Source organism: Panthera leo, chromosome E1 (assembly GCF_018350215.1).
Source record: "Panthera leo isolate Ple1 chromosome E1, P.leo_Ple1_pat1.1, whole genome shotgun sequence".
Classification (NCBI taxonomy): domain Eukaryota; kingdom Metazoa; phylum Chordata; class Mammalia; order Carnivora; family Felidae; genus Panthera; species Panthera leo.
In genome coordinates, this window is record NC_056692.1 from 55,686,005 (window position 1) to 55,709,523 (window position 23,519).

The window sequence follows — 23,519 nt, forward strand, 5'->3', positions numbered from 1 at the left end:
AGTTCTCGTGGGGGAGCACAGCGCTAACAGAGCAGGACAGACAGGGACCCAGGCAGGGTCCTTCAGTGCTTTTTCCCCTGCAGATGGACTCACCCTGGGGTCCCAACGCCTGGAAGCAGGTGGCTCCCTCACCCGCCATGTGACCCAGGAGTTTGTGAGCCAGACACTGACCACCAGTGGAACCCTCAGTACCCAGGTGGACCAACAGTTCTTCCAGACCTGAGCCCCCCACCCCTACCCGACAGTGTCCTGGAACCTGGGCCCCCACCCTGCCTCCTCCTCCTGGCTCTGCCTCAGCTACTCCAACCTCGGACCCCTCGCAGCCCAGCACACCCCCATGCTGATCACAGGGCCAGCACGTCTGGCTACGGAGCAGAGGGTAGGTGTCCTCTGGGAGGCATGAAGGGAGCAGAGGTCCCAGATGGCCCTTCTGGCCACTACTCCCTTACCCCAGGCCCAAGCCCGTTTGTGCGTAACCAAAGAGCTGGGACCAGCATGACAAGGACCCGGCTTTGCTCTGCACTTAATAAAAGATTTTGCTACCGCTTGGCTCTGCCCTGTCTGTTCTTCCAGGGAGTGCCAGTACAGAGCGGGCGAGCGGTTCTGACACACGCTTCTCTGATCCCCAAGCACACACCCACCTCTAGAGGCAGGCGGGTTATCGTGATGGGAGGCACAAGTTTATTGAGCACCCAGATGCAGAGGGCAAGAGGCGCCAGAGGCCTGGAGCTTCGTGACGTGCTGCCTGGCAGGCCCCATGCCCACCGGGTGCTGTCCCGGGGAGGGCCTCACCAGTGCAGCACCTTGGCACCGTCGGCCGCCTGAGAGAGGTAGAAGGTGGCGGTGCCGCTGTACTGCTCCTAGGGGAGAGGCAGGTGGGGTCTAAGCGTGGCAGGGCCCTGGGAAGCCCTTTCTCCATCCCTCCCACCCGCAGGCACCGGCACCCACCCACCTGTATGTGCTGCATGGCCTGGGGAACGGAGGCAGCCTCCAGCAGGGTCACGGTGCAGCCACCGAAGCCACCGCCAGTCATGCGGCTGCCGTAAACCCCAGGTGCTGACAGCGCGGCCTCGACGAGCTGGTCGAGCTCGGGGCAGCTCACCTCATAGTCATCCCTGCAGAGAGGATACAGGAGAGGGCGGGCCTAGGCCTGGTCCCACCCTGCCCTGGGGACAGCCTGTGCCTGGAAGATACAGGCACCCAGGAGTCCTCACCTGAGCGAGTGGTGACTCTCTACCATGAGGCGGCCAAAGGCTCTGTAGTCTCCGCGGCTCAGGGCAGCCGCGGCCTGGGCCGTGCGCCGGATCTCGCCCACGACATGTCGTGCCCGCCGGAAACCCTCCTTGCTCACCAGCTCTCTGCCAGCTGGGAAGGGAAAGGGGTCAGCAGACCTGCCACCCCACCACCTCTGGGCCCGTGCAGATGGAGGGATGGGGGCACCAGGGTGATGAGGCTAGCAGGCAGGGGTAGGGGTGGAGGTGGCGGGGGGGGGGGGGGAGGGGAGGAGCCTCCAGTCTTAAACCTGGTTCTGACAGAGCTGTAAGCAGAACCTGGCATTGGTGACTAAAGTTTGGAGCCTTTCCTCCTCACCTATAAGATGGGACCCCTATGTCACTCTCTGGGACCCGCTATGCACTGATTGGGCAACATGCCAGCAGAGTGCCCGGTGCACAGTGGGTGCTCAATAAACAACAGGGTAAGCCCCAGACTCTTGGTGCTTCCAAGGTGAGGGGGACACAGGAGTCCACAGTGGCACAAGAGGGAGAAGAAATCCTGCCGCTGTTTATGCTGGAGCATCAGTGGAGCCCCCGAGAGCTGGGGCTCCAGAGTTGGGGTACAGCCCAGGCAAAGATCAAGAGGCAGGGCACAGGGCCCACCAAGAGTAGGCTATCCTGCTGGCTAACGCTGAGGTGGGGAGAGCAAGCCGAGTCGGTAGCGGCAGCCCAGGGTACCGGGGGACTCTGCTACTTAATTCTGGATGCCACACAGGTTTTGGAGCAGGGAAGGGCTGGAGCTGAGCTCTGGTGGACAAAAGTGACTGCCTAGGGCAGAGGGCCCAAGCTGGGAGAAGCAGGAACCCAGATAGCAGTTGTGAAACAGTCAGAAACCAACGAGGGGCCTGATGTGGGGGAAGAAGGAATGGAGGGAACAGAAGGAACAGAGATTGGAGACTGGGGGGGGGGGGGGGGGTAGTGAGGACACAAGAGACTGAGGTTTCAAACAGAAGTGACAAGGGTGAGGAAATCACAGATAAGGGGAGCTAAGTAGGAGAAGCCTATGGGGGACAAAGGATGATGAGTTCCCTTGGGAATCAGGTGGAGGCTCCAGGACCGCAGGTGGAAAAGGGGCCGGGGGGCGGGGGGGGGGGGGTGGTGGCTCCAGGCGGGAAAGCAAGGGGCTGCAGGCTCCTGTCTGAGTCGTAAGCGGAGCAATGGTGGCTGGGGCTGTGCACTGAGGACAAAGCCTGGGGCAGGCACACACAACAGGACTGTGAGAGAGCGGGGGCCGCTGAGGGGGAGGGAATGCAGGCTGTGGGTGTGTGCGGGGAACCCCCCGGGAGCACTGCTGTGTCCGGCGGCAGGAGCAAGGGGCAGGCCGACCGAGAGGACGGAGAAGTGAGTGGAGTTGAGAAAATGGGGGCCAAAAGCATTAGGTCTTCTTCCAAGATGAGCACAGGAAAAAGACTCAATTCTAGAAGAGAAGAAAACCGACCAGGTTTCCAAGCAAAAGGGGAAGAGCCAGGCAGAGGACAGGAAGGAGGGAAAACAGGGCTTCTGGCACAAGACTCTGGAGAAGGCAAAGGACAGCACTGTTTCCAAGGTTGGGGGAGACCCCCCCACCACACACACCCCAGGAGTGGTGGGGAAGGGATACAGTGGAGAGGAGGGACGGCCAAAGTGTTCAAGCGTGAACACCTCCAATAAGGTCACCTACACAGAGCAGGTGGGGCAGGTGTGAACATGACAGGTCACCAAGAAGGACAAGCTGGTCCCACCAGGCCGGCCAGTGTCCTCCAAATGGGCACCCGCACACTGCCAGAGAGGACACAACTCCCAAAGCCAGCAGCCTGGCCCCGTGGCTGAGAGTACGGGCTATGGGGGGTTACATGCCTGGTTTGAATCTCAGCACCGCCACTTACTGTAGCTTCCTCATCCAAAACGATGAACGTAATAAGACTTATCTGCCCCGCAGGTATGACGGAGCGAGATGGTATTTGACCCTCAAACTATTACATATCCTATCTTCCTGGCCACGTGTATCATGAACCTTTAAAATACCTGCACCTTTTGACTCTGCAATCTTACGCCTAAGAATCTACTTCTAAGAAGATAATGAGAGAGACTCCCTTGCACGAAAACATTCACCGCCGCATCACGGGATTATTAGAAAATGATTAACTTATGACACACCTGTACGCTGCAGTGTTAGAAGCCTTGCTGATGAAGTGCCCCTAATGGCACAGGAAAGGGCTTAAGATGGTAGTAAAAGAGAAAGCAAGTGACCGTATGGCCTATCCTGAACTTTGTAAACGCAGATGTAGAGAAACACTGGCGGTGTTAGCGGTGGCTATCCCTGGGTGGTGGCCCTCTAGCTCACTGTCTTCCTCTGTGTGTTTTCCTACATTTTCCACAGCAGAAACGTAATCCTCCTATTAGAAAGAACAACGTTAGGACTTCAGCAGCCCTGCTGAGGTTGGAGCCCTAGGTCTGCAGTCTTAGGGGGAGTGGGCAGAGCACAGCACAGGCCCCCGGAGAGGAGGGGGTAGACAGGAGGGTCAAGCCCGCGTCAAGGGCCTGGCAGCCCCACAGGATGCCCAGCCAGCTCTCACCCTCCAGCTCCTCCAGCTGCACCTCTCGAAGGCTCTCCTTGCCCAGCGCCCGGGCCACTTCTTCACACTGGCGCCGCCGCAGAGGGTACTCGCTGGAGCCCAGCGAGTGGCGGACGTTGGAATTGGTGATGAGCACGGCCAGCTTGGGTTCTGACAGCGGCACCAGGCTTGTCTCCAGGGACCTGGCATGGAGTTGGAGTGGGGAGATGACAAGCCCAAGTGTCTGCTTGCCACACCAGGCGGTGGGCACGCTCCACCCAGAAGCTCCTCGTGACGAGGTGGGAGGGTACAAGGGGAGCCCCTGACCTGCAGTCAATGAGCAGCGCGTGGCCTTTCTGCCCCAGCAGTGCGATGAGCTGGTCCATGATGCCACAGGGCACCCCTGCGAAGCTGTGTTCGGCCCGCTGACACACCTGAGCCCGGGCAGCTATGGACCCGGAGTCTGCGGCACAGGGGGAGGTGAGGAGGCTGGGGCCCGGGAGGGGGGCACGTGGGAGTGGGCAAATGGGAGCAGCGGGACCTCCAAGGACACGCCAGAGCGATTCCCCACCCTCCTCCGGAAGCCACAGTCGAGGAACAATCTCTGACAAGGAAACCTCAGGGAAGGAAGGCTGGGGTCTAGGAAGTACCTGGGCAGAGCTGCTGCAGGAAAGTGTATGTGGCCACTTCCAGGGACGCCGAGCTGGACAGCCCGCCCCCCAGGGGCACTGAGCTGACCACCACTGCACTGAAGCCAGGGAGGGGAGCAGCTGGAAAGAATGGGTGATGGTAAGATGGGCCATCTGGGAGGACGGGCCCACGGAGGGCACGTATTTTGTCATGCAGGGAGGCAGTGCCTGAGAGCTGCTTCCAGGGCTGTGTCTCCATCCTCCTACCCTGAGGTTCCTGGGACACAGTCTTCCCAACTCTCCTCCTGGTTTAGGGCTCTGGAGGCCAACAGGTAGGGTTTGAATCCTGGCTCCGCTAATCATAAAATGGGCAGCTCAGGACAAGTTCTGGAACCTCTCAGGGTATCAGTTTCATCCTGGGTAAAACAGGGATACCCTCCCCTATACGTTACCCCATGGTGGATTAGATGAGCTAAGGAGCTTTGCAGCTGAGAGGTGGTGCTCCTATACTACCAGCATGAACTTGACTCAGCCCTAGTCCCCATACCTGGGTAGTGCTGAATCACTCCCTTGACATAGTTGGCCCAGCGGGGGGTCCCGGGCTCCAGTGACCGCTGGGCTGTGGGCAGTGGAAATTGGAGCCGCCGGGGCTCATCAGCATCTTCGGAGGTGGTCAGGAGGGAGACAAGGCCGTCTGCCCGGGGGCTGCCCACCAGCACAGTCACAAGCTCCAGCGCCTGGCAGGAAAGACAGGGGGTATGTAAAGCTTTTGCCAGGCGACCCATGGATGAGGCTTCTCTGATACTAAAGTTCTGAGAAATAAAAAGTTTCAGACAGATTCCTTTTAAGGCTCAACAGGAAGGAATTGGCGGGGGGGGGGGGGGGGGGGGGGGTCTCAGGGAAGAACCTGAGTGCTGAGCTGGCCCTGGGGGCTTGGGTTCTGCCCTTGGGTCTTGGGGGGAGGGGGGGGGGGCAGGGCCAGTGCTGCAGAAGTGTAGACCCGGACTCTGCCCTGAATATGGGCTCCCGGCTGTGGGGCACGGAGCAGGATTAGAGAGTAAGAGGAGCTCCAACTGATGCGTTCCCATTATGGAGTGGTCTCAGGTGCACTGTACCCGCTCGCTGGCCAAGCCGCACCAGGTGGAAAGAGCTGAGAGGCCTGACTCCAGCCCCACCAAGAACCAGCTGTGTGACCTTAAGCAGATCACTGACCCTCTCTGGGCCTCAGTTTCCTCCCGAACGGGTAGGACCAGGAGGTCTGAGGCTAGTTCCCCCAGGTCTGCGTTTGGGGCCCCCGGAAGCCAAAGCCCCGAAGCGCCCCCATTCCGCAAGCCACACTGGAGCCGCACAAGTTGAGGTGGCTCCCAGCGTGATGGGGAGGATCACGTCCACAGAGGGCGGGCTTGAGCGAAGAGGCGCCGGCACACCCCCTCCTAGCCTACTTCCTCGCGGATCCCCCGCTTCCTCCCTTCCAACGTGGGAAATACCCCGTCCCCGGGTCTCTCCGACGTGCTCGTCCCCCAAACCCGGGGCAGGAGGGCTAAAGTTTGGCGCGGCCGCCCAACATCCACGCAGGGACCGGGCACCTCCCCGCGCGCCTAAGGCCGGCCCTGCCGCTGGGGAGGCTCGAGGCTCCCCGCCCGGCCCCTCACCATGGGCAGCACCAGGCCCTGGTTGTAGTCCGTGTGCTCCCCGATCAGGTTGACGCGGCCCGGCGCCGACACCGCCAGCTCGGGCTCGGCCCCGAACTCCTCCCGGAACGCTCTACGGGCCTCGGCCAGCAGCTCCCCGGCCTGGGGCTGTCTCCAAGCGGCCATGATGCTCACCCTGCAGCGAGGCCAGGTCGGCGCGGGATGCCCGGGGCGGGGCCGCGCGGGGGCGGCGCGCATTCCTGCACGCGCCCCCCGCCCCCACCGCAGGCCTCCTCCCGCCCCCGCCGCGCCGGGCCCGCCCCCGCGCGCCTCGCGGCCCAAGCCACCTGCTGGGCGCTCGGGGTTGGGATCTCCCCTACACCCCCGCCGCGGAAGGATCTTCCCCACACCCCCGCCGCGGCGGGCGGCGGACTTTGGAAGAGACCGGCGGGTGCCCACTCGAGTGGTATTGGCCGGACTGGAAGATCTGAGCTGCCCTTCCCCGGCCCTGGTGCCCCTTTCTCTGCTACCAGCACCGGCCAGGCCATTCACCCACAGCCAGAGGAGCAGGGCTGGCATCCGGCCGACCTGAATTTCCCAAAGGGCTCTCCCAGGTCCTAGAGTCCTGCCGCCGCGAGAGGTCATCAGACCCTGATCTTGGGTCTCTGAGAGGGTGGCCTGGCACGATGCGTAAATTGAGACGAGGAAAGCCAAGTTTGGGTGGTGACCAGGGAGTCGCTTTCTACAGGCCCTTTTGTATAGTGGCCCCGCTGTCATAACTGCTAGCAACGGAAGGAGGAAGGAGTGGCAGTTGGACAGCAGTGGCCCCAGCCTCCACTGGAAGGACCTACCGGGGCTGCCAAGGTAGGTGGGGCTGTTGGCCCCAGCAGGTGCTTCCTCAGTCCTGAGCCTTGGACCCAGCATCTGACACTCACCACCGCCTCTTTCACCAGCTTGCGTCCTGAACCTTCAAGCTGTCCCTGCCTGGACGCCTGTGCACATTTGCATCTATATGAAACCGTGAAGCAGAAATGCTGAAATGTGAGCAGCCTATTTGGGACTAGGGTGGGGGGCTTTGTGGAGAGTTGTGGCCAGGTTTAGAGCTTGGGGTCTGCTGGGGGGGTTGCCCAAAGAGTGGAGTAGTGCATTTAAAATGCATCTCTGGGGCGCCTGGGTGGCGCAGTCGGTTAAGCGACCGACTTCAGCCAGGTCACGATCTCACGATCTCGCGGTCCGTGAGTTGGAGCCCCGCGTCAGGCTCTGGGCTGATGGCTCGGAGCCTGGAGCCTGTTTCCGATTCTGTGTCTCCCTCTCTCTCTGCCCCTCCCCCGTTCATGCTCTGTCTCTCTCTGTCCCAAAAATAAATAAAAAACGTTAAAAAAAATTTAAAAAAATAAAAAAATAAAATGCATCTCTGATACTCACCATGATGAGCCCAGAGTAATGTATGGAATTGTTGAATCATTATGTTGTACACCTGAAACTAATATAACACTGTATGTTATGTACACCTCAATTAAAAAAAAAAAATGCAGCTCTGGGGGTGCCTGGGCGGCTCAGTCAGTTGAGCCTCCAACTCTTGATTTCCACTCAGGTTCTGATTCCAGGGTCGAGGGATCGAGCCTCCAAGCTCAGCGTGGAGCCTGCTTAACATTCTCTCTCTCCCTCCCCCCCCCCTCCTGTTTGCGTGCTCTCTCTCTAAAATAAAATAAATTTTTTTTTAAGAAAAATTTTAAAAGGCAGCTCTGAAAACTTCTAGAAATAAATATAGGGATAAATCTTTGTGACCTCGGCAGTGGCTTTTTTGATATGACACCAAAAGCACAAGAGATAAAAGGAAGATAGGTAAGTTGTACTTCATCAAAATAAGATACTTTCCTGCGTCGAAGGACACAATGAAGAAAGTAAAAAGACAACCCACAGAATGGGAGAAAATATTTGCAAATCATATATTTAAGGGCCTTGTATCAAGAACATATAAAGAACTCCTACAACTCAAAAAAGACAAATAAATTTAAAATAGGCAAACGACTTGAACGTTTTCCCCAAGAAGATTACAAATGGCCAATAAGCACATGAAAAGGTGCTCAACATCATTAGCATTAAGGAAATGTAAACCAAAAGCACAATGAGGTGCTATTTCACACCCATTAGTATGGCCAAAATGAAAGACAACAGCAATTACAGCAATGTTGCTGAGAATGTGGGGAAATCAGAATCCTCAGTCTCTGGTGGGAATGTAAAACAGTTAAGCATTTCCACCAAATGCTCAACATAGAGTGCCCATGTGACCCAGGAATTTCACTCCTAAGTACGTACACAAGAGAATTGAAAACGTAGGTCCAGGGGCGCCTGGGTGTCTCTGTCGGTTGAGCGTCTGGACTTCGGCTCAGGTCATGATCTCACGGTTCGTGGGTTCCAGCCTGGCATCCGACTCACTGCTGTCAACGCGGAACCTGCTTCAGATCCTCTGTCCCTCTCTCTCTGTCTCTGCCCCTCCCCCGCGCCTTTCAAAAATAAATAAACATTAAAAAAAAAAACAAAAAACATAGGTCCACACAAAACTTCTACATTAATGCTCATGGTAGGACTATTCACATTAGCCAAAAGGTGGTAACAAGTGAGGGCGCTTGGCTGGCTCAGTTGGAGGAGCATGCGACTCTTGATATTGGGGTCATGAGTTCGAGCTCCACATTGGGTGTAGAGATTACTAAAAAATAAATAAATATATAAACTTAAAAAAAAAAAAAAAAGATGTTAACAACCCAAAGCGATAAATGGATAAAGAGAATGTGGCATGTCCATAACAATGAATTTTGCTCAGGCATAAAAACAGTGAAGTGCTGGTACACAGTATGGAACTACATGGTTGAACCTTGAACGCGTGGCAAAGGCCGGAAGCTAGTCACAAAAGACCACAAGTTGTATGATTCCAGATACACACAATGTTCAGAGTAGGCAAATCTGCAGAGACAGAAAGGAGATTAGTTGTTGCTTAGGGCTGAGGGAAATGGAGGGGATAAAGAGTGATAACCAAGGGTACCGAGTTCTCTTTGTGGTGTGGAAAGTGTTCTAAAATTGCCCGTGGTGATGGTTGCACAGATCTTCAAATATACTAAAACCACTGAATTTTATACTTGGAATGGGTGAATTGTATGATATGTGTAATGTATCTCAATAAAGCTGTTTTTTTTAATTTTTTTTAATGTTTATTTTTGAGAAAGACAGAGACAGAGCACCAGCTGGGGGTGGGGGTGGGGGTGGGGGTGGGCAGAGACAGAGGGAGACACAGAATCCGAAGCAGGCTCCAGGCTCTGAGCTGTCAGCACAGAACCCGACGTGGGGCTCGAACTCCTGAACTGTGAGATCATGACCCGAGCCGAAGTCAGACGCTTAACCAACTGAGCCACCCAGGCACCCCTAAATTTATTTTTTCATTTAAGTAATCTCTACACCCAACGTGGGGCTTGAACTCACAATCGTTAGATCAAGAGTCGAGTGTTCTTTTGACTGAGTCAGCCAGGCACCCCTCAATAAAAGCTGCTTTTTAAAAAAAAACCTTGGGGGGCACCTGGGTGGTTCAGTCAGTTAAGCATCTCTTTATTTAGGCTCAGGTCATGATCCGAGAGTCGTAGGATTGAGCCCCCACCTTGGGTGTAAAGATTACTTAAATGAATAATTAAATATCTAATTAAATAAACGCTTAAATAGGCTCCACGCAAAGGCTCTCTCTCTCCCTTTGCCCCTCTCCCCTGCTCATGCTTGCTCTCTCTATTATAAAAAACAAAAACAACTTGGGAAATGAAACTATCCCAAATTCCATCTGCTGGCCTGCTCCCTTTGAGCGCTCCTCAGTAAAGCCTTTTTTAGCGTAGGCAAAACAAAAGACAAGACAATGAGTGGCCCTTGGGGCTGGCTGAAATGGGATTAAACTCATAAACCATGCCTCCCATCCAGGCACCACTCTCAGAGACGTGTGGGACCAGGCAACCGCTTCTCTGCGAATGCTTTACCCACCTGAGCTCTGACACCCAACAGTCCTGAGCCCAAATCTCTGCTCTTACGATCGCAGGCAGATGACTGCACCTGAGCCTCAGTTTCTCATCTGCACAATGGGGGCTAGCGATTCCTCCCAACAAACGGTTATAAAAAGGAACTGAATGAGATCATTTTCATAAAGTGCCCAGCCTAGCACCTGGCACTGGTAAGCACAGAATAAATATTTGCTGTTGTTATCAGTCATCCATTAATTCAACAGACATCAGTGGACTCTCCTGTGTGCAATTGGCCAGATAAAAGCCCCAGGCTCTCCTGCTCTGGGTGGGAGGCAGACACCATCCGGCCCCCTCTGGCTAAGTGCTGGGATGGAGGAGGAACGCTTTCTAAATAAGGAGAGAGAGAGGAGGGATCCCAATGCCTGCCAGGCCTACACCCTTGTTTTTATTTCCATTGTTTCACTTTGATTGAAAACATATCCATTTGCCCTATACTCGTCCTTTGTATTGTTTCAGTCTTAGAGAACCTGGATTTGATCTAAGGGCAAGTGTTCCTGTTTGTTCGGCAGAGGAACTCTGAAACATCGATTTTATTTGGAAGATGTGTTTACTCTGTTTCTGAAGCCCATCTAGCGGGTTACATGAAATTTGTTCAGGAGAAGTCTGCCTCTGACCTCTGACCCTCGCTCCCACTTTCCTGGCCAGATGTCACAGGATTGGTGGGAGCGGGGCGGGGTGGCACCCTTATTGGTCTGTCCTCTGCTCTACTGGCTGAAAAACTCACTCGTACCAGCACAGCCAGAGCCATCTGTCACACGGGACTGCGGTATTGTGACCGAATTGCCAGTGATACCCACCACAGTGGTGGAAATACCACGGTGCCAGCCAGATGCCCAGTGGCTGAGGCAGGCCTAGAGGCTGCTGACCCACATCTGTCCAGGCGATAGTGAGAACTGGCTCCTGACTGAAGACAGGCACTCTAGAGGTGCCTCTTCCCTACCAGAATCTGTGTCCGTCTCTGTGCTGTTCTTAGCCTTTGGGTCCTTCCTGCTAGACTCAGTTTTTCAGGCCGCCTGGGTGGCTCGGTCGGTTAAGCATCCGATTTTGGTTCCGGTCGTGATCTCACAGTTCGTGGGTTTGAGCCCAGTGTCGGGCTATGTGTTGACAGCTCAGAGCCTGGAGCCTGTTTCGGATTCCGTGTCTCCCTCTCTCTCTGCCCCTTCCTCTGCTCATGCTCTCTCTCTTTCTCTCTCTCTCTCTCTCTCTCTCTCTCAAAAATAAACATTAAACACACACACACACACACACACATTTATTTTTGAGAGACAGAGAAAGAGTACGAGCCAGGGAGGGGCAGAGAGAGGAAGACACAGAATCCCAAGCAGGCTCCAGGCTCTGAGCTGTCAGCACAGAGCCCGACGTGGGGCTCGAACCCATGCACAGTGAGATCATGACCGGAGCCAAAGTTGGACGTTCAACTGACCGAGCCACCCAGGTGCCCCCAAAATAAATAAATGTTCAAAAAAGTTTTTTTAGACTTGGTTTTTCTTCATGCGACTGAGGGTCTCTGAGCTCTGTGTAGCTCTAGCTTCTCTGCTGCAGTCACAGCCTGGACCCCTGATGGGATTTGGGTCCACATCTCCCATGCTGATATCTACGGACACCTTCTCTGAAAATGTTTGCTCTCGGCAGATGGCCACCCTCTCACTCATTCTGGGAGTTTCTCTTTGTGGTTGTTTCCAGAGGGCTAACCTATCTTCTGATTTGGACCCCCTTTGCCCTGCTGTAACATGAATGATAGCAGCTTCTGTAAGGTTGGTAATACTAACACTGAGCTTGTGGTAAGCCCTGATATCAGGGCTGTACTCAGCCAGAGGGCAGTACTGGTTGTTTACTACCAGTCTGTGCTCTGATTGGTCAGTGCCCTTTACTTCTGCTGTCAAATATTTTTAGTCACCAGGCTTTGCACAGATTATGTCATTAAATCCTTTCAAGCCTATTAGACACTGCTTTTATTCCCGTTTTACAGATAGGGAAGCACAGATGGGTTCGGAAACTCATCCACATGGGGGAGCTGGGCCTTGAACCTGAGCCTGGCTGACCCTGAGCCTATCCTCTCAGCTACCACCCTGTCCCCAGCAGCATCCTGACCTGCTATAGCTTCTGCTTACTGAAGTGTCAAGACACAAAGCTCAGATTCTAATAAGGGACGGGAGGGGGCAGCTGTTCTCGGGGACCACTGGAGCCCCAGTTTCTACATGGAACACTCCCAGTTTGGAAGCCAGGCCGGTAACCAAAGCTCTTGGGACTTTGGGCTCATTCTTTGCCACCCATGCCAGGAGCAGATCCAGCCAGCTGTGCTGTGGGCTGCCAAGGCCATCCGGGCTGGTCAGCAAACACGTCTGGAGCTTCTGCTGTGTGCCAGGCACAACTCCAAATACAAGCAAGTCTTTCCTTCAAAGCACCAGGAGCTTCTTGTCCCTCCCTGGCCTTGGATGCTTCCGCTAAGAGGGGCCAGCTTTAGGCCTTATCTTTATTTGGTGCCCCCACCATGTCCCTGAAGTTCCTGTTCTCTAGGCTGATGACCGTCATGCCAATGGCCAGGGAGAAATCCAGACTCCCAAGATGCAGGGGACAGCTTAGGGCCGCAGGCCTCTCTTCTTAAGTTTTTGTTTTAAGTTTGAGAAAGAGAAAGCAAGCACAAGCAGGGAAGGGTCAGAGAGAAGGAGAGACAGAATCCCCAGCAGGTTCTGCACCAACAGTGCAGGGGCCTGAACTCATGAACTGTGAGATCATGACCTGAGCCGAGATGAAGAATCTGATGCTTAACTGACTGTGCCACCCAGGCACCCTTTTCTTATTTTTTGATGTTTTTATTTTTTTAATGTTTGCTTTTAAGAGAGAGCAAGAGGCTGAGCAGGGGAGGGGCAGAGAGAGAGAGAGAGAGAGAGAGAGAGAGAGAGAGAGAGAGAGAAACAGCATCCAAAGCTGTCAGCACAGAGCCTGACACAGGCCTTGAACTCACAAACCGTGAGATCATGACCTGAGCCGAAGACCGCTGCTTAACGAACTGAGCCATCCAGACGCCCCACAGCAATCTGTTCTTGCACCTTGCACTGGGCACTGCCCACCCTCCATTCCACTGTATATATTCCTGAACTAGGGTTGGCAGCTACTGGATGGAGACAAGACCCCAGTCCCTGGCACCCTTCCAAGTCATGTGTGGCTTTATAGCCCCTCCAGGGACCACAGCCTCACCAAAGCCCCTGCCCTTGCTTCCCTGGTAGTGAGGGTGACTGCAGAACTCTGAGCTTCCTCTATGGAGAAGGGTGATGGTGTACGTGGGGTGGAGGAGGGTCCTCTGCTCAGGGCAGAAAGCTACATGCTTCTCCTGGGTGTGCCTGACCGACAGTCCTGGCCCCTGATGCTCAGGCAAGGGGCACATCCCAGAGAAGTTCCATGATCCTGCTGGGAACAATGGTGGTATCCAGGTGGGATCCCTCACCGCCAGGGGGCTGCTGGGCAATTAACAGAGCCACGGGGAGCAGACACCCCCCAGGGGGGCAGGACACCAGGCCCTGGCTCCACCTCACGGCACAGCCTTCTTCTGTGTAAACTCCAAGCTGACCCAGCTGCATCACCTCAATCTACAACCTTGCTCATTCCCCACACGTGCTGACAAAGAGGTGACAAAGGGGTCAGGGAGCCAAAAGGCCGGCCATCTGGCCCAAGGGGGCATTTTTAGCCTTCTCCGTGGGGGTGCTGCGGGATTTGGGCTAGCAGCCTGGGCAGGGACTTGGCCCTTCCTTCCTTCCCCTAGCCTTGTCCTCAGGAAGGCAGCTAGACGGCCAGCTGCCTGTGCTGAAGTTGCCGACCAAAGCCAGGCCCAGCTGGACGGACTCCCCCTGAGGAATGCCCAACGGGGGCAGGTGGGACCACCACTGGGCTGAGGGAGGAAGAGGCCGTGGGGCCCAGGCACGGCACAGCCAGCTCAGCGGTGTTCTTCGGTCCGTGCCTCAGTGTCAGGGCCGAGGGAAAGCAGGCTGTGATGGCCACAGTGGGGTGACGGTGAAGCACTCCCAACCCAAGGGACGGGGAGGCAGGGGTGGGGACCGGAGGCTCAGGGTGGGGGCTCAAGATTCTCATGCCCAGTAGACCACAGCACCACCAGTGAGACAGCTGCGGACGGGTGTGGTGAAAACCACACCTCGCCCTTCCCCGTTGGCGGGCTGGGCTGGCCACAGGCCTGAGGTTCTGCTCTCTGGCCCCCTCTGCTGTTGCCCCGGACACAGGCTGGCCCCGTCTTGTGGGAAACGAAGGGCGAGGCCAAGTTTCCTGCTGAGCCACTGGCAGACAGCTGACTGGACTGTGTCTACCCTCTGCTACTCTACCTGAAAGTGATCCAGAAGGGGCCTGCTTTCCAAGCGCTGCACAGGCCCCAGCCCCCATGCCCACCGCCAGGCAGGAGGCAGTGCTTGCAAGGAGCCAGCTAGGGAGAGCCCCGGGGAGAAAGCTGAGGAATGACTGAGGAACTGAGTGGAAAAGAGTCAATTTCCAGTCCAGCCAGTTAGCTCAGAGCTTGTTTCCCTACACTCTGAGCCTCCCTGGCTGGGAAGCCCCTGCAAGGGGTATGGGGTGGCCATTGCTGGCCTCTCCCGGATCTGTCCTTCCTTCTCGCTGAAGTGTGAGGACGACCCAGTTAGCTATTTGTCTAAGGGCAGATCTCTGTAAATAAGCTGGGTTTGGGGCACCTGGGTAGCTCAGTGGCTTGAACATCCATCCAGCTGGATTTCGGCTCAGGTCACGATCTCACAGTTGTTTGAGTCCGTTGGCCAACAGTGCAGAGCCTGGTTGGGACTCTCTCTCCTCCCCCTCCTCTTTGTCCCTGGCCCACTTGCACGCTCTCAAAAAATAAACAAGGAAACTTAAGATATATTTAAGTAAGTTGGGTTTGAAGTGCTTGCCTCTGTTTTCATACTACCTTAAACTTTGCAGTTTTTATTTTGTTTTAATGTTCATTTTTGACAGAGCATGAGTGGGGGAGGGGCAGAGAAGAGGGAGACAGAATTTGAAGCAGGCTCCAGGCTCTGAGCTGTCAGCACAGAGCCCGATGTGGGGCTCGAACTCACGGACTGTGAGATCATGACCTGAGCTGAAGTCGGACGCTCAACTGATTGAGCCACCCAGGGGCCCGTTTTTTTTTTTTTTTTTTTTTAACGTTTATTCATCTTTGAGAGACAGAGGATGAGAGGGGAAGGGGTAGAGAAAGGGAGACACAGAATCCAAAGCAGGCTCCAGGCTCCAAGCTGTCAGCACAGAGACCGATGCCGGGCTCGAACTCCCGAACCTTGAGATCATGACCTGAGCCGAAGCTGGGACGCTCAACTGACTGAGCCACCCAGGCACCCCACCACCTTAAATCTTGTAAATAGAGTGTAATTTCTACATGTTGAATAAATCATCTGGTTTTACACATACCAGTTTAAGGATGAAGCAGGGATTATTTCAGACTTAGAAACAAGGGCCCACAGGTCCATAATTACTATTAGCCTAGCAGGGAAAAAGGGGAATGCAAGGACAAACAGGTGTGGAGGAAAAGCAATGGGGGCTACCTCACCAGGGTGGACCTGGCTTTTGGCCAGGCTGAGGGCTTCAGGACAAGGGCAATAAACAGCTTGGTTCAAGATCTCCTGGTAGTCAGAGCCCGTGCAGGATGCGGACACTTCCGGCCCTCAACGGGTCTGGCCTAATCAAATCCATCGACAGTCAAGAAATGCACCATTAATCCACAGGCTCAACAGGCACAAATCTGCAGCCTTGAGCAAACTGTGACACCTTTCAAAAGGGGGTCTGCCTGTCCTTTCTGAATGCATCCCCCCCCTTCCCCCCCCCCCAGCTGAGTCAGAAGGCAAACTTTCCGGGCATTTCCCCACAAAAAGTTTTATTTGTGAAATAGATGTTATCAATTCAAATGAAGACCATTAACAAGATGAGATAATCTCAACTTCAAAAAACTTTATTTTTTCTCATCCATCAAGGGCACAGGATACCTTCATCAGCTCCAGCTTTTGCTTTTCTCCTTACAGATTCTGTTCCATCACCTAAAACCCAGGGTTATCCTGTGTGGGCAGCTTCCTAGAACCAAAAGATACTTTCGACTGCTGGGTTAAGTTTGCTCATGCAAACTGTGCAAGCACAAGCTGCACTATTTAAAGCAGCAAGATTCCAAGCTGCCCAATAAAACCCACAAACGTCTACATCAGGATGTACCCAAGTCGTACTGGGGAAGAGTCAAGTTTCACCCCACTTGGGTTATCACAACTAGTAAACTCAACAAACGGACATCACCATAGTTAAGTCTACTACTCAGACGCTGCCAGGCACCCCACAGCACATTCCCGTGTCCAAGATGGCAACGTCCTTCAGAAACAATGTTGAGATCATCAGAATTGGGAAGTCACTGCTCCAGAGCAGTTGTTGGACTCCACCCTCCCACCTTCAGTGCCTCGTGAAGACTCATTAAGCTGCCAAGAATCAAGCCTACGTATCCTAACTTGCCTCTCTTCATAAGCCCCTTGAATGTGAAACTAACCCAAACTTTTTTTTAAAAAGCTACTTTATCAGGGCACAACTATCTTTTCTATAGCTACTAGCTTCAAACACACAAAATGCTCATCTGATGACCAGTGGCCGTCGTGCCCATGGTCTTGCTGACTAGATCTAGATACTAACAAGCTTACAGTGGACCATCGCTGGCCAATTAAACTAGCTTCGTACTGAAAAAGTGGCTTAAACCAAGGTACTCTGTACTTGCGGTGAAACGACTGGTCTACGGAAATTCGTCATTTTTGTATACAGATGGCTCGTCTACCAAGCAAAACCAGATATAGACCAAGCTCAAGCTTCAAGATACAAAGAACCTAAATAATGGATGTATTTCTCTGTATACTCAATGTAGGTTTTTGACACTTCGTTGAATAAACAAGTTTATTTGTAAATTTAGTCAACATACATAATTGACCTAAAGACTTCAATAGAAGGTTAGTTTTTAAAACCACTTGGAAGGCCACCTCTATAAAGTGATTTTTCCAGGACCATGTTATCAGATGTAACCTAACCCGACACCACCTTAACTGGCAGAGGCTCAAGAAGCTGGAGTTGTGTGCCCCTCTCCCACAGCAAGTTTACTCTAAGGGTTATTATAATACAAACTCCACAAGGAAAAGAACTTCGGTATGGTTTCCTCTTTGTAGAGAAAAAACCTAGTTATGAGACCAGTCACAACACAAAGAAAAGCTGCACTAACTAGTATAGAATATTAGTAACAGATGATGCTGGTGTGAATAACTTGTATTATATTCTAGAGCCCTTATAAATAAAATCCCCCCCTTAGTGTTTGCATTAATCAGCTAGAGGGTTAGTTAACATGTGGTAGAATGAGGACTTATGCAAGGTATAATTTGCAAAGCAGTTTACTCTCATGAAAACAAGTGCAGTCTAGTTAGGAGAAAACCAACTGGACTTTAAATTACACACACCTTAATGACAAGACTCCCCACCACATGTGAATGTAAAACATTTAATTTAAAAATGTTGACACTACAATATATAAAATAGCTATTATAAATGCACATAGTGTATTCTATAGCTGCCAGTTTTACTTTTTTTTTTTTTTTTTTTTTTTTTTTTTTTTTTTAAGGAAACTGTAAGTTACACTGTGGTTAAGACTTGTATCTTCACCCTTGAAAAAGCCCACATTCTATCACAGTGATGTATGGTCAGACTTAACAGCCCCAATTGTTAAACACTTGGATCAAGTCATAACCAGTTTTATTGCAAAAGGACCCTGTACACATTTATCAATTCTAGTACCTTAATAGCTACCCAACAAGTCATTAACATACAGAAACATGCATCATGAGAAGCAAGAAATATCACCCATCCCTTCTGCATATTAGCAACTTGTCACTCCTGAGCAACAGTGCTCACATCACTGAGGTCTGTGAACAGTCACTTTTCGCATTCATCCTGAGTGAAAGATGGAATGACTTAAGTACAAATGCAACATATTATAAACAATTTCTTACAAAAAAAGTCACAAATTAAACCAAAGTATTTTACAGAATTTACTACAAAACACCATAAAAACTGCCTTCACTTAAGCTCTCTCTCCCCGTATCCGGCGAGCCAACTGGATGTCTTTGGGCATGATGGTGACTCTCTTAGCGTGGATGGCACACAGATTAGTATCTTCAAATAAACCCACCAGGTACGCTTCACTGGCCTCCTGTGGAGCACAAGAGCCACACCATTAAACTCTCTCCGAGGACGAGAAGCCACGCAGAAGCCCTCCGACCCTACTCCAGCCACGCTCGTCTTACCTGCAGCGCACCAATGGCGGCACTCTGAAACCTCAGATCGGTTTTGAAATCCTGGGCGATCTCCCTCACCAACCTCTGGAAAGGCAGCTTCCGGATCAGAAGCTCGGTCGATTTCTGGTAACGACGGATCTCTCGAAGCGCAACGGTCCCGGGCCTGCAGCGGGCAGGAGAGTGTAAGCGGATCCCCGAGAGAGGACAGCGCTCCCGCTTGGGGGCCGCGCGCCGCCGGGTCATTGTTTTCCTTCCGCCTCGCCTACCTGTAGCGATGAGGCTTTTTCACCCCGCCAGTAGAGGGAGCACTTTTCCTGGCGGCTTTAGTGGCCAGCTGCTTACGGGGCGCTTTCCCACCCGTAGATTTACGAGCAGTCTGCTTGGTTCGGGCCATTTTCTTTTACCTAAAGAAGACACCCGTGACTCTCGGGCCGTGGCGCTAGCCTCCCGGGGGCGGAGGATGGGACGGGCTCGGCGCCCCTGCCCTTCCGCCTCTTTGCCGCGGCAGATGGCCCGGGGCCGCCGCCTCCTCCCCCTCCCCTAATGACTCAGGCTGCGAGGAGCGGCGGCGGCGGCCTCCCCCGGGAGGGGGAGCGCGGGGAGGAGTCACTTCCCCTCCTCGACGGGCGGAGGCCCCGCTTGCCCGGAACCCGGCGTCGGGACCTCTGAATCACCACCGGGAAAGAGGCGGAGACGCGGTTCCGGAACGAAGCCCCAAGGGAAAACCTCCCGGCCCCACACCCGACACGAGCGGCCCGCACCGGCCAGCGCTCCGTTCCCAACGGCTGCGGCCCGCGGCATCAACGGCTGCCGAGGCCTCGAACAAAGAGTAAAACCGCCAACACTTACCCAACGCCGAAGTCTTAGGCCGCTTCTCCGATCGTCGCGCCGCTCCTGCTCCCCAATGAAGAGCCGCAGTCGCCGAGCAAAGAAAAGAGGACCCTCCAACGAACGACCAAACCGCTCTGTGCTCCAAGCCCCCCCTTTGCCTCCGCTTTTATACCCACGCTTCACGCTGCGTCTCTGCGTCATAGGGGATTCATTTGCATACACCAACGACTTTTTCTATTGGCGGGAGCTTTCGCCGACGCGCTGACATCCCCGACACAAAGGCCGTGCTTCGGCCCCGCTCCCGGATTGGTGGGTATCTAGGCCGCTGATTGGCTGTTAAAGTGGCCTGATGATTGGATGAATGCAAAGAGGAATGGGCGAATCAGAGGTTAGCACGAAGCGGCTCTTCTGATTGGATAAAATGAAGCTATGTTTGGATCCTTCCCTTGGTTCCAAAGCTCTACAATAGAAAGTCAATGCAAATGAATTGCATTGGTCTCTATCAGGGCTTAAGGGTACGGGATGGGCAGGAGCCTAACCATAGATGCATCTCGCTAATAAAATGCAGGAGGAGAAGTTACTTTAAGGAAGTTTTTGCAAATATTTTCCGTTGTAAAATAAAATGTGTTCCCTGTGATTATTTACTTTCACATTTTGATAGTTATGTACACAGTGTACAAAATTAGAATTCAGCAAATCGTATTACATCACCAAGTATTTTAGACATCACGCATATACATTTTAATCAAAAGGCAGTTCTTTTGTTTGGTGGTGTAGGTAGGAGTAAATAGTAGATACAAAGAAAAATGTCAATAAATGATTTTATGCTTCCTGTTCTGTATGTTCTCAGACCATCACAAATTACATTACATTGTAATTTCAACATGATTAAGAAGTAACCTACTAAGCAGCATATTTTGAATTACCTAATTCAACTGAATGAAATGACTACAGCCAGAATGGGAATAGTCCTAGAACAGCATTTGCATGTCCATAAAGAATAAAGAAAACTAAATTAAATATGTGTCCTTGTATTTAATGGTATATTCTGGTAGATATTTCAAGAAACGTGACAAATGTATAAAAATGGTAATCCCTACCTTTGCCTAAATAAATGTCTTTGATGTTTTGTAATACTCAGTTCTCCTGATGACACAGGTATATAAAATATCAAAGCAGGCTTAAGGTTAAGACCAGCCAAACAAAGCTCAGAACATTGAAATAGAGCTTTGGGCATTTTACTCCATTGTTCCTACTCTGGCTTCACAGAATTTTTTTCACAAAAATTTTATTTTTAAGTAATCTCTACACCCAGCGTCGGGCTCGAATTCACTACCATGAGATCAAGAATCACACGTTCCACTGACTGAGCTAGGTAGGCACCCCTGAATATTTTTAAATTTACCAAAATAAAAGGTGTAGATGTTAACCAGATGATTAGTGTACATAAAGACAAATACCTCAAAAATTTACTTGTGACACTGAAGGTCTCCTCTCAGTATCAACAGTGAGGGGGAAAATGCACAATTTGAAAAATCGGGTATGGCAAAAATGGCTTTGACCCAATCTCCGGTATCAAATTCCTCTCATTTCAGCCCTCTCAATCTTAACAGATACAATTTGTATTTAATTATCACATACCTAAACTTTTATGCGACAATTTGGTCAACCTTAATTTCTGCATTCTTCCCAAAATTTACGGTAGGGCAAAAATTAAGCTTTCTGTTTCATTCATGTGATGCTAAGAAACCAAGATGGAGACTCTCACCCTGTCCTCAGAACCTGTGTAAAGCCAAGAATCAAGGTACTGGTTAGATCCCACATAGAAAGCCGTCGAATGATCTGGGATGTAACCAGAAAAATACCCTGCAAGGGTTAACTTTTTTTGACCGCCCAAATGTACTGGAGAAGAAATGGGCTCGCAAGTTAACAATCCTTTTGTGTTCCAAGGATTTTCTAAAAGATCCAGAATCCTGTCTGTCCCAAGCCTCCAGAGGACAGACACTCCGGTTTTGTTTTTCTTTTTGCAGTTAATTACTAGAGGAGAACTAAAATTGCCCCATGAGAAGCTAGGTATAGATTTACATTTATCCATTTAAAGGATGGTTAGTGAAAATAGTTTCTTTCTTCCTCGGGCGGTTATACGGATTTCTTTTTTTCCTAAATTGGTACCGGGGCAGAAAAGACAACACAGGAAATGGGGAAGAACTGAAAATGTTTATACAATCAAAACAATGTACAAGTGATGCAGCATGTAAGCTACTTAGTCCTTGTTCTGCCATGTGCTTGCTGAGTAACTCTGTGCAAATTCTCTAAGTTTCGGTTTCCTCTTTTGTAAATAAAGCAGTTTGGATGATATCATCTCCCAATTTTACCAGTACCAACTCATTCTGAGGCTTATGGTATACACTTACTGAAAGCCTAGTGCTATGAACTGTATTTCTTCATTCAAATCACACTCGGGAATTTTGGGAATAACATACAAACCAATTACCTGGATTTAGTAACAGGGTTAAAGCAATACTACAACTTTTATTTGTCCTTTTGGAATTTTTTTTATCTTCACACGCCCCTAGTGGTTAAACAGTTGATTTGGCCTGTTTGGGAAATACCAGTTTCTCAACTTTGTAGGCTGACAATTTGGCTTCTGATGTGAGGCTATTCGGAACTAAATAAAATAAGTATGTGTCATTTTTAAGCATTAACGATTTTCCGTTCACCCCACCCTCCGTCACTCCCAAGATTACCGGGAATGTTTTCCTTTACGTGACAATCATTAGTTAACAAAATCCTATCTAATCATGTATATATCGGTCTTAAAAACAATGGATTCAAATAGACTCAATACGGAAAACAAATTAATTAATTTATTTTGAGGGGGAGAGAGAGAGAGCACACGAGATGCGGAGAGGCAGACAGGGGCTCCAGGCTCTGAGCTGTCAGCACAGAGCCAGACGACGCAGGGCTCGAACTCACTAGTTGTGAGATTATGACCTGAGCCAAAGTCGGATGCTTAACCGACTGAGCCACCCAGGTGCCCCTGGAAAACGAAGTTAAATGACAAGTGTCAATGCATCACGAAGAGCTTTGTAAAGCTCACAGCGTGCCTAGGTCAGAGAAATTGGATTATTTTACAAAATCCACGTTGTGAACTTTGCTGGACTAGCGGGAAGCAAGGACGAGAAACATAGAAAGCCTGCCAACCGGAGCACAAAACTGTAGTGGATTATTAATTGCCCCGCCCCTACTCAAACCCAAGATCTGCCTTTGGACCCTGTGTGACACTTCTCAACACCCCTGCAACTTGCCAGTGTAACTGAGACTGTTCTAGACGGAGATTAAATTCGTCTTTGGCCCCTAATGTACTGGAAACAAGTTGGTCAGGCCAGGTGTCAAGTTGAGAAGGGACCCAAGTGGAGTTCCAGGTTTCAGGGCGGGTAAAGGTTTATGAAGCGCCTCAGCAAAGATGCGGGAATACTGTGCCGTGTAGCGCTACTTTAGCAAAGATTTCTAAGACTGACTTCTAGCAGACACACTTTCTTCCATGCCTCCCCAGCTAGGCCGGCCCCAAGAATAAGGATGTTGGAGAAGTACTGCAGGTGTCTGCACACAAAGGCCCAGAGCTAAAAACGGACAGTACAGGTTCTTAAGCACACGGTTGGGGCCGGCATCAGAACTGAGCCCAAACTCTACTAACTCCGGTGGCGAAGTAATCATTACACTGTAGGCGATGAAATTATACTTGAGACTGTTTCACAGAAGTCGGTAGGGCCTCTGTAGCTCTGAGCGCCTTCTTCTCCAGGAAGTCCAGTTTCGAGGAAAGCTCCTCTGAGAAACTGGAAACGCACTGGCAAAAAGGAGAAACGGCGCGGGACTGCAATCCCCACAAGTCGTGGCGGGCCGTCAGCATCCGGGACACCGTCTGCAAAGATCCCTGGGTATTGTGGTCCATTCCTTCGGCAGCAACCCTCTGCCGACGGTAAAATTCCTACCGAACCGAGGACCACAACTCCCAGCAACCCTTGCTGCCGTGCGGGGGGTCTTCACGTTCTCGTGGCGCGGCGCAGGCGCACTAGGTCCTCGGCGCGGACCGCGCAGACTGAATAATAAAAGGGGAGCGGCGAAGAGGCAGGAAGACAGGACCATGTCGAAGGGCCCCGGGCCCGGCGGCTCCGCAGCTTCCTCGGCGCCCCCGGCCGCTACCGCTCAGGTGCTGCAGGCACAGCCCGAGAAACCGCAGCACTACACGTACG

General features: G+C 52.0%; 4 protein-coding genes across 7 annotated transcripts in view; 2 read left to right on the forward strand and 2 right to left on the reverse strand.

Annotated features, from left to right (window-relative positions):
- The window catches only part of ITGB4 (integrin subunit beta 4), a 29,611-nt gene extending 29,054 nt beyond the window's left edge, over positions 1-557 (forward strand). Inside the window, exon 41 of the mRNA XM_042915518.1 lies at positions 84-557. Coding sequence (XP_042771452.1) covers positions 84-223 — 140 coding nt within the window. The 3' untranslated portion in view covers positions 224-557. The remainder of the gene's footprint in view (positions 1-83) is intronic.
- Positions 558-658: 101 nt separating this feature from the next.
- On the reverse strand, positions 659-6,721 carry GALK1 (galactokinase 1). Of its 2 annotated transcripts, XM_042915516.1 has the most exons (9): positions 6,657-6,721; positions 6,090-6,264; positions 4,985-5,174; positions 4,459-4,578; positions 4,136-4,271; positions 3,830-4,011; positions 1,215-1,365; positions 953-1,115; positions 659-860 (listed from the first exon to the last, which is right to left on the reverse strand). In XM_042915516.1, exons 2-9 carry the CDS (start codon positions 6,252-6,254, stop codon positions 789-791), a joined length of 1,179 nt encoding a protein of 392 aa, XP_042771450.1. In that variant the 5' UTR covers positions 6,255-6,264; positions 6,657-6,721; the 3' UTR covers positions 659-788. The 2 variants fall into 2 exon arrangements, with proteins under 2 accessions (XP_042771450.1, XP_042771449.1); XM_042915515.1 differs by lacking the exon at positions 6,657-6,721 and having other exon boundaries at positions 6,090-6,304.
- Positions 6,722-17,036: 10,315 nt separating this feature from the next.
- Positions 17,037-19,424, reverse strand: LOC122206445 (histone H3.3A). The gene is made up of 4 exons (XM_042915636.1): positions 19,285-19,424; positions 18,702-18,839; positions 18,445-18,598; positions 17,037-18,350 (listed from the first exon to the last, which is right to left on the reverse strand). The coding sequence occupies exons 2-4, from the start codon at positions 18,827-18,829 to the stop codon at positions 18,222-18,224; spliced, it is 411 nt and encodes a 136-aa protein (XP_042771570.1). The 5' UTR covers positions 18,830-18,839; positions 19,285-19,424; the 3' UTR covers positions 17,037-18,221.
- Positions 19,425-23,169: 3,745 nt separating this feature from the next.
- Positions 23,170-23,519, forward strand: part of UNK (unk zinc finger) — a 33,649-nt gene continuing 33,299 nt past the window's right edge. The window contains exon 1 of one of the 3 annotated variants that reach the window (XM_042917068.1): positions 23,170-23,514. In XM_042917068.1, coding sequence (XP_042773002.1) covers positions 23,411-23,514 — 104 coding nt within the window. In that variant the 5' untranslated portion in view covers positions 23,170-23,410. The remainder of the gene's footprint in view (positions 23,515-23,519) is intronic. The other 2 variants (XM_042917067.1, XM_042917064.1) reach the window with 2 other exon arrangements.

Coding starts and splice junctions, on each gene's coding strand:
- GALK1 (XM_042915516.1), bottom strand. CDS start 6,254: ATGGCCGCTTGGAGACAGCCCCAGGCCGGGGAGCTGCTGGCCGAGGCC. Junction 4,272..4,458: donor CCTGCAGCAGCTCTGCCCAG/GTACTTCCTAGA, acceptor CCTGTGCCGCAG/ACTCCGGGTCCATAGCTGCC. Junction 1,366..3,829: donor GCAGCTGGAGGAGCTGGAGG/GTGAGAGCTGGC, acceptor TTCCCTTCCCAG/CTGGCAGAGAGCTGGTGAGC.
- LOC122206445 (XM_042915636.1), bottom strand. CDS start 18,829: ATGGCCCGAACCAAGCAGACTGCTCGTAAATCTACGGGTGGGAAAGCG. Junction 18,599..18,701: donor AAAAAGCCTCATCGCTACAG/GTAGGCGAGGCG, acceptor TGCCCGCTGCAG/GCCCGGGACCGTTGCGCTTC. Junction 18,351..18,444: donor CCGCCATTGGTGCGCTGCAG/GTAAGACGAGCG, acceptor TGTGCTCCACAG/GAGGCCAGTGAAGCGTACCT.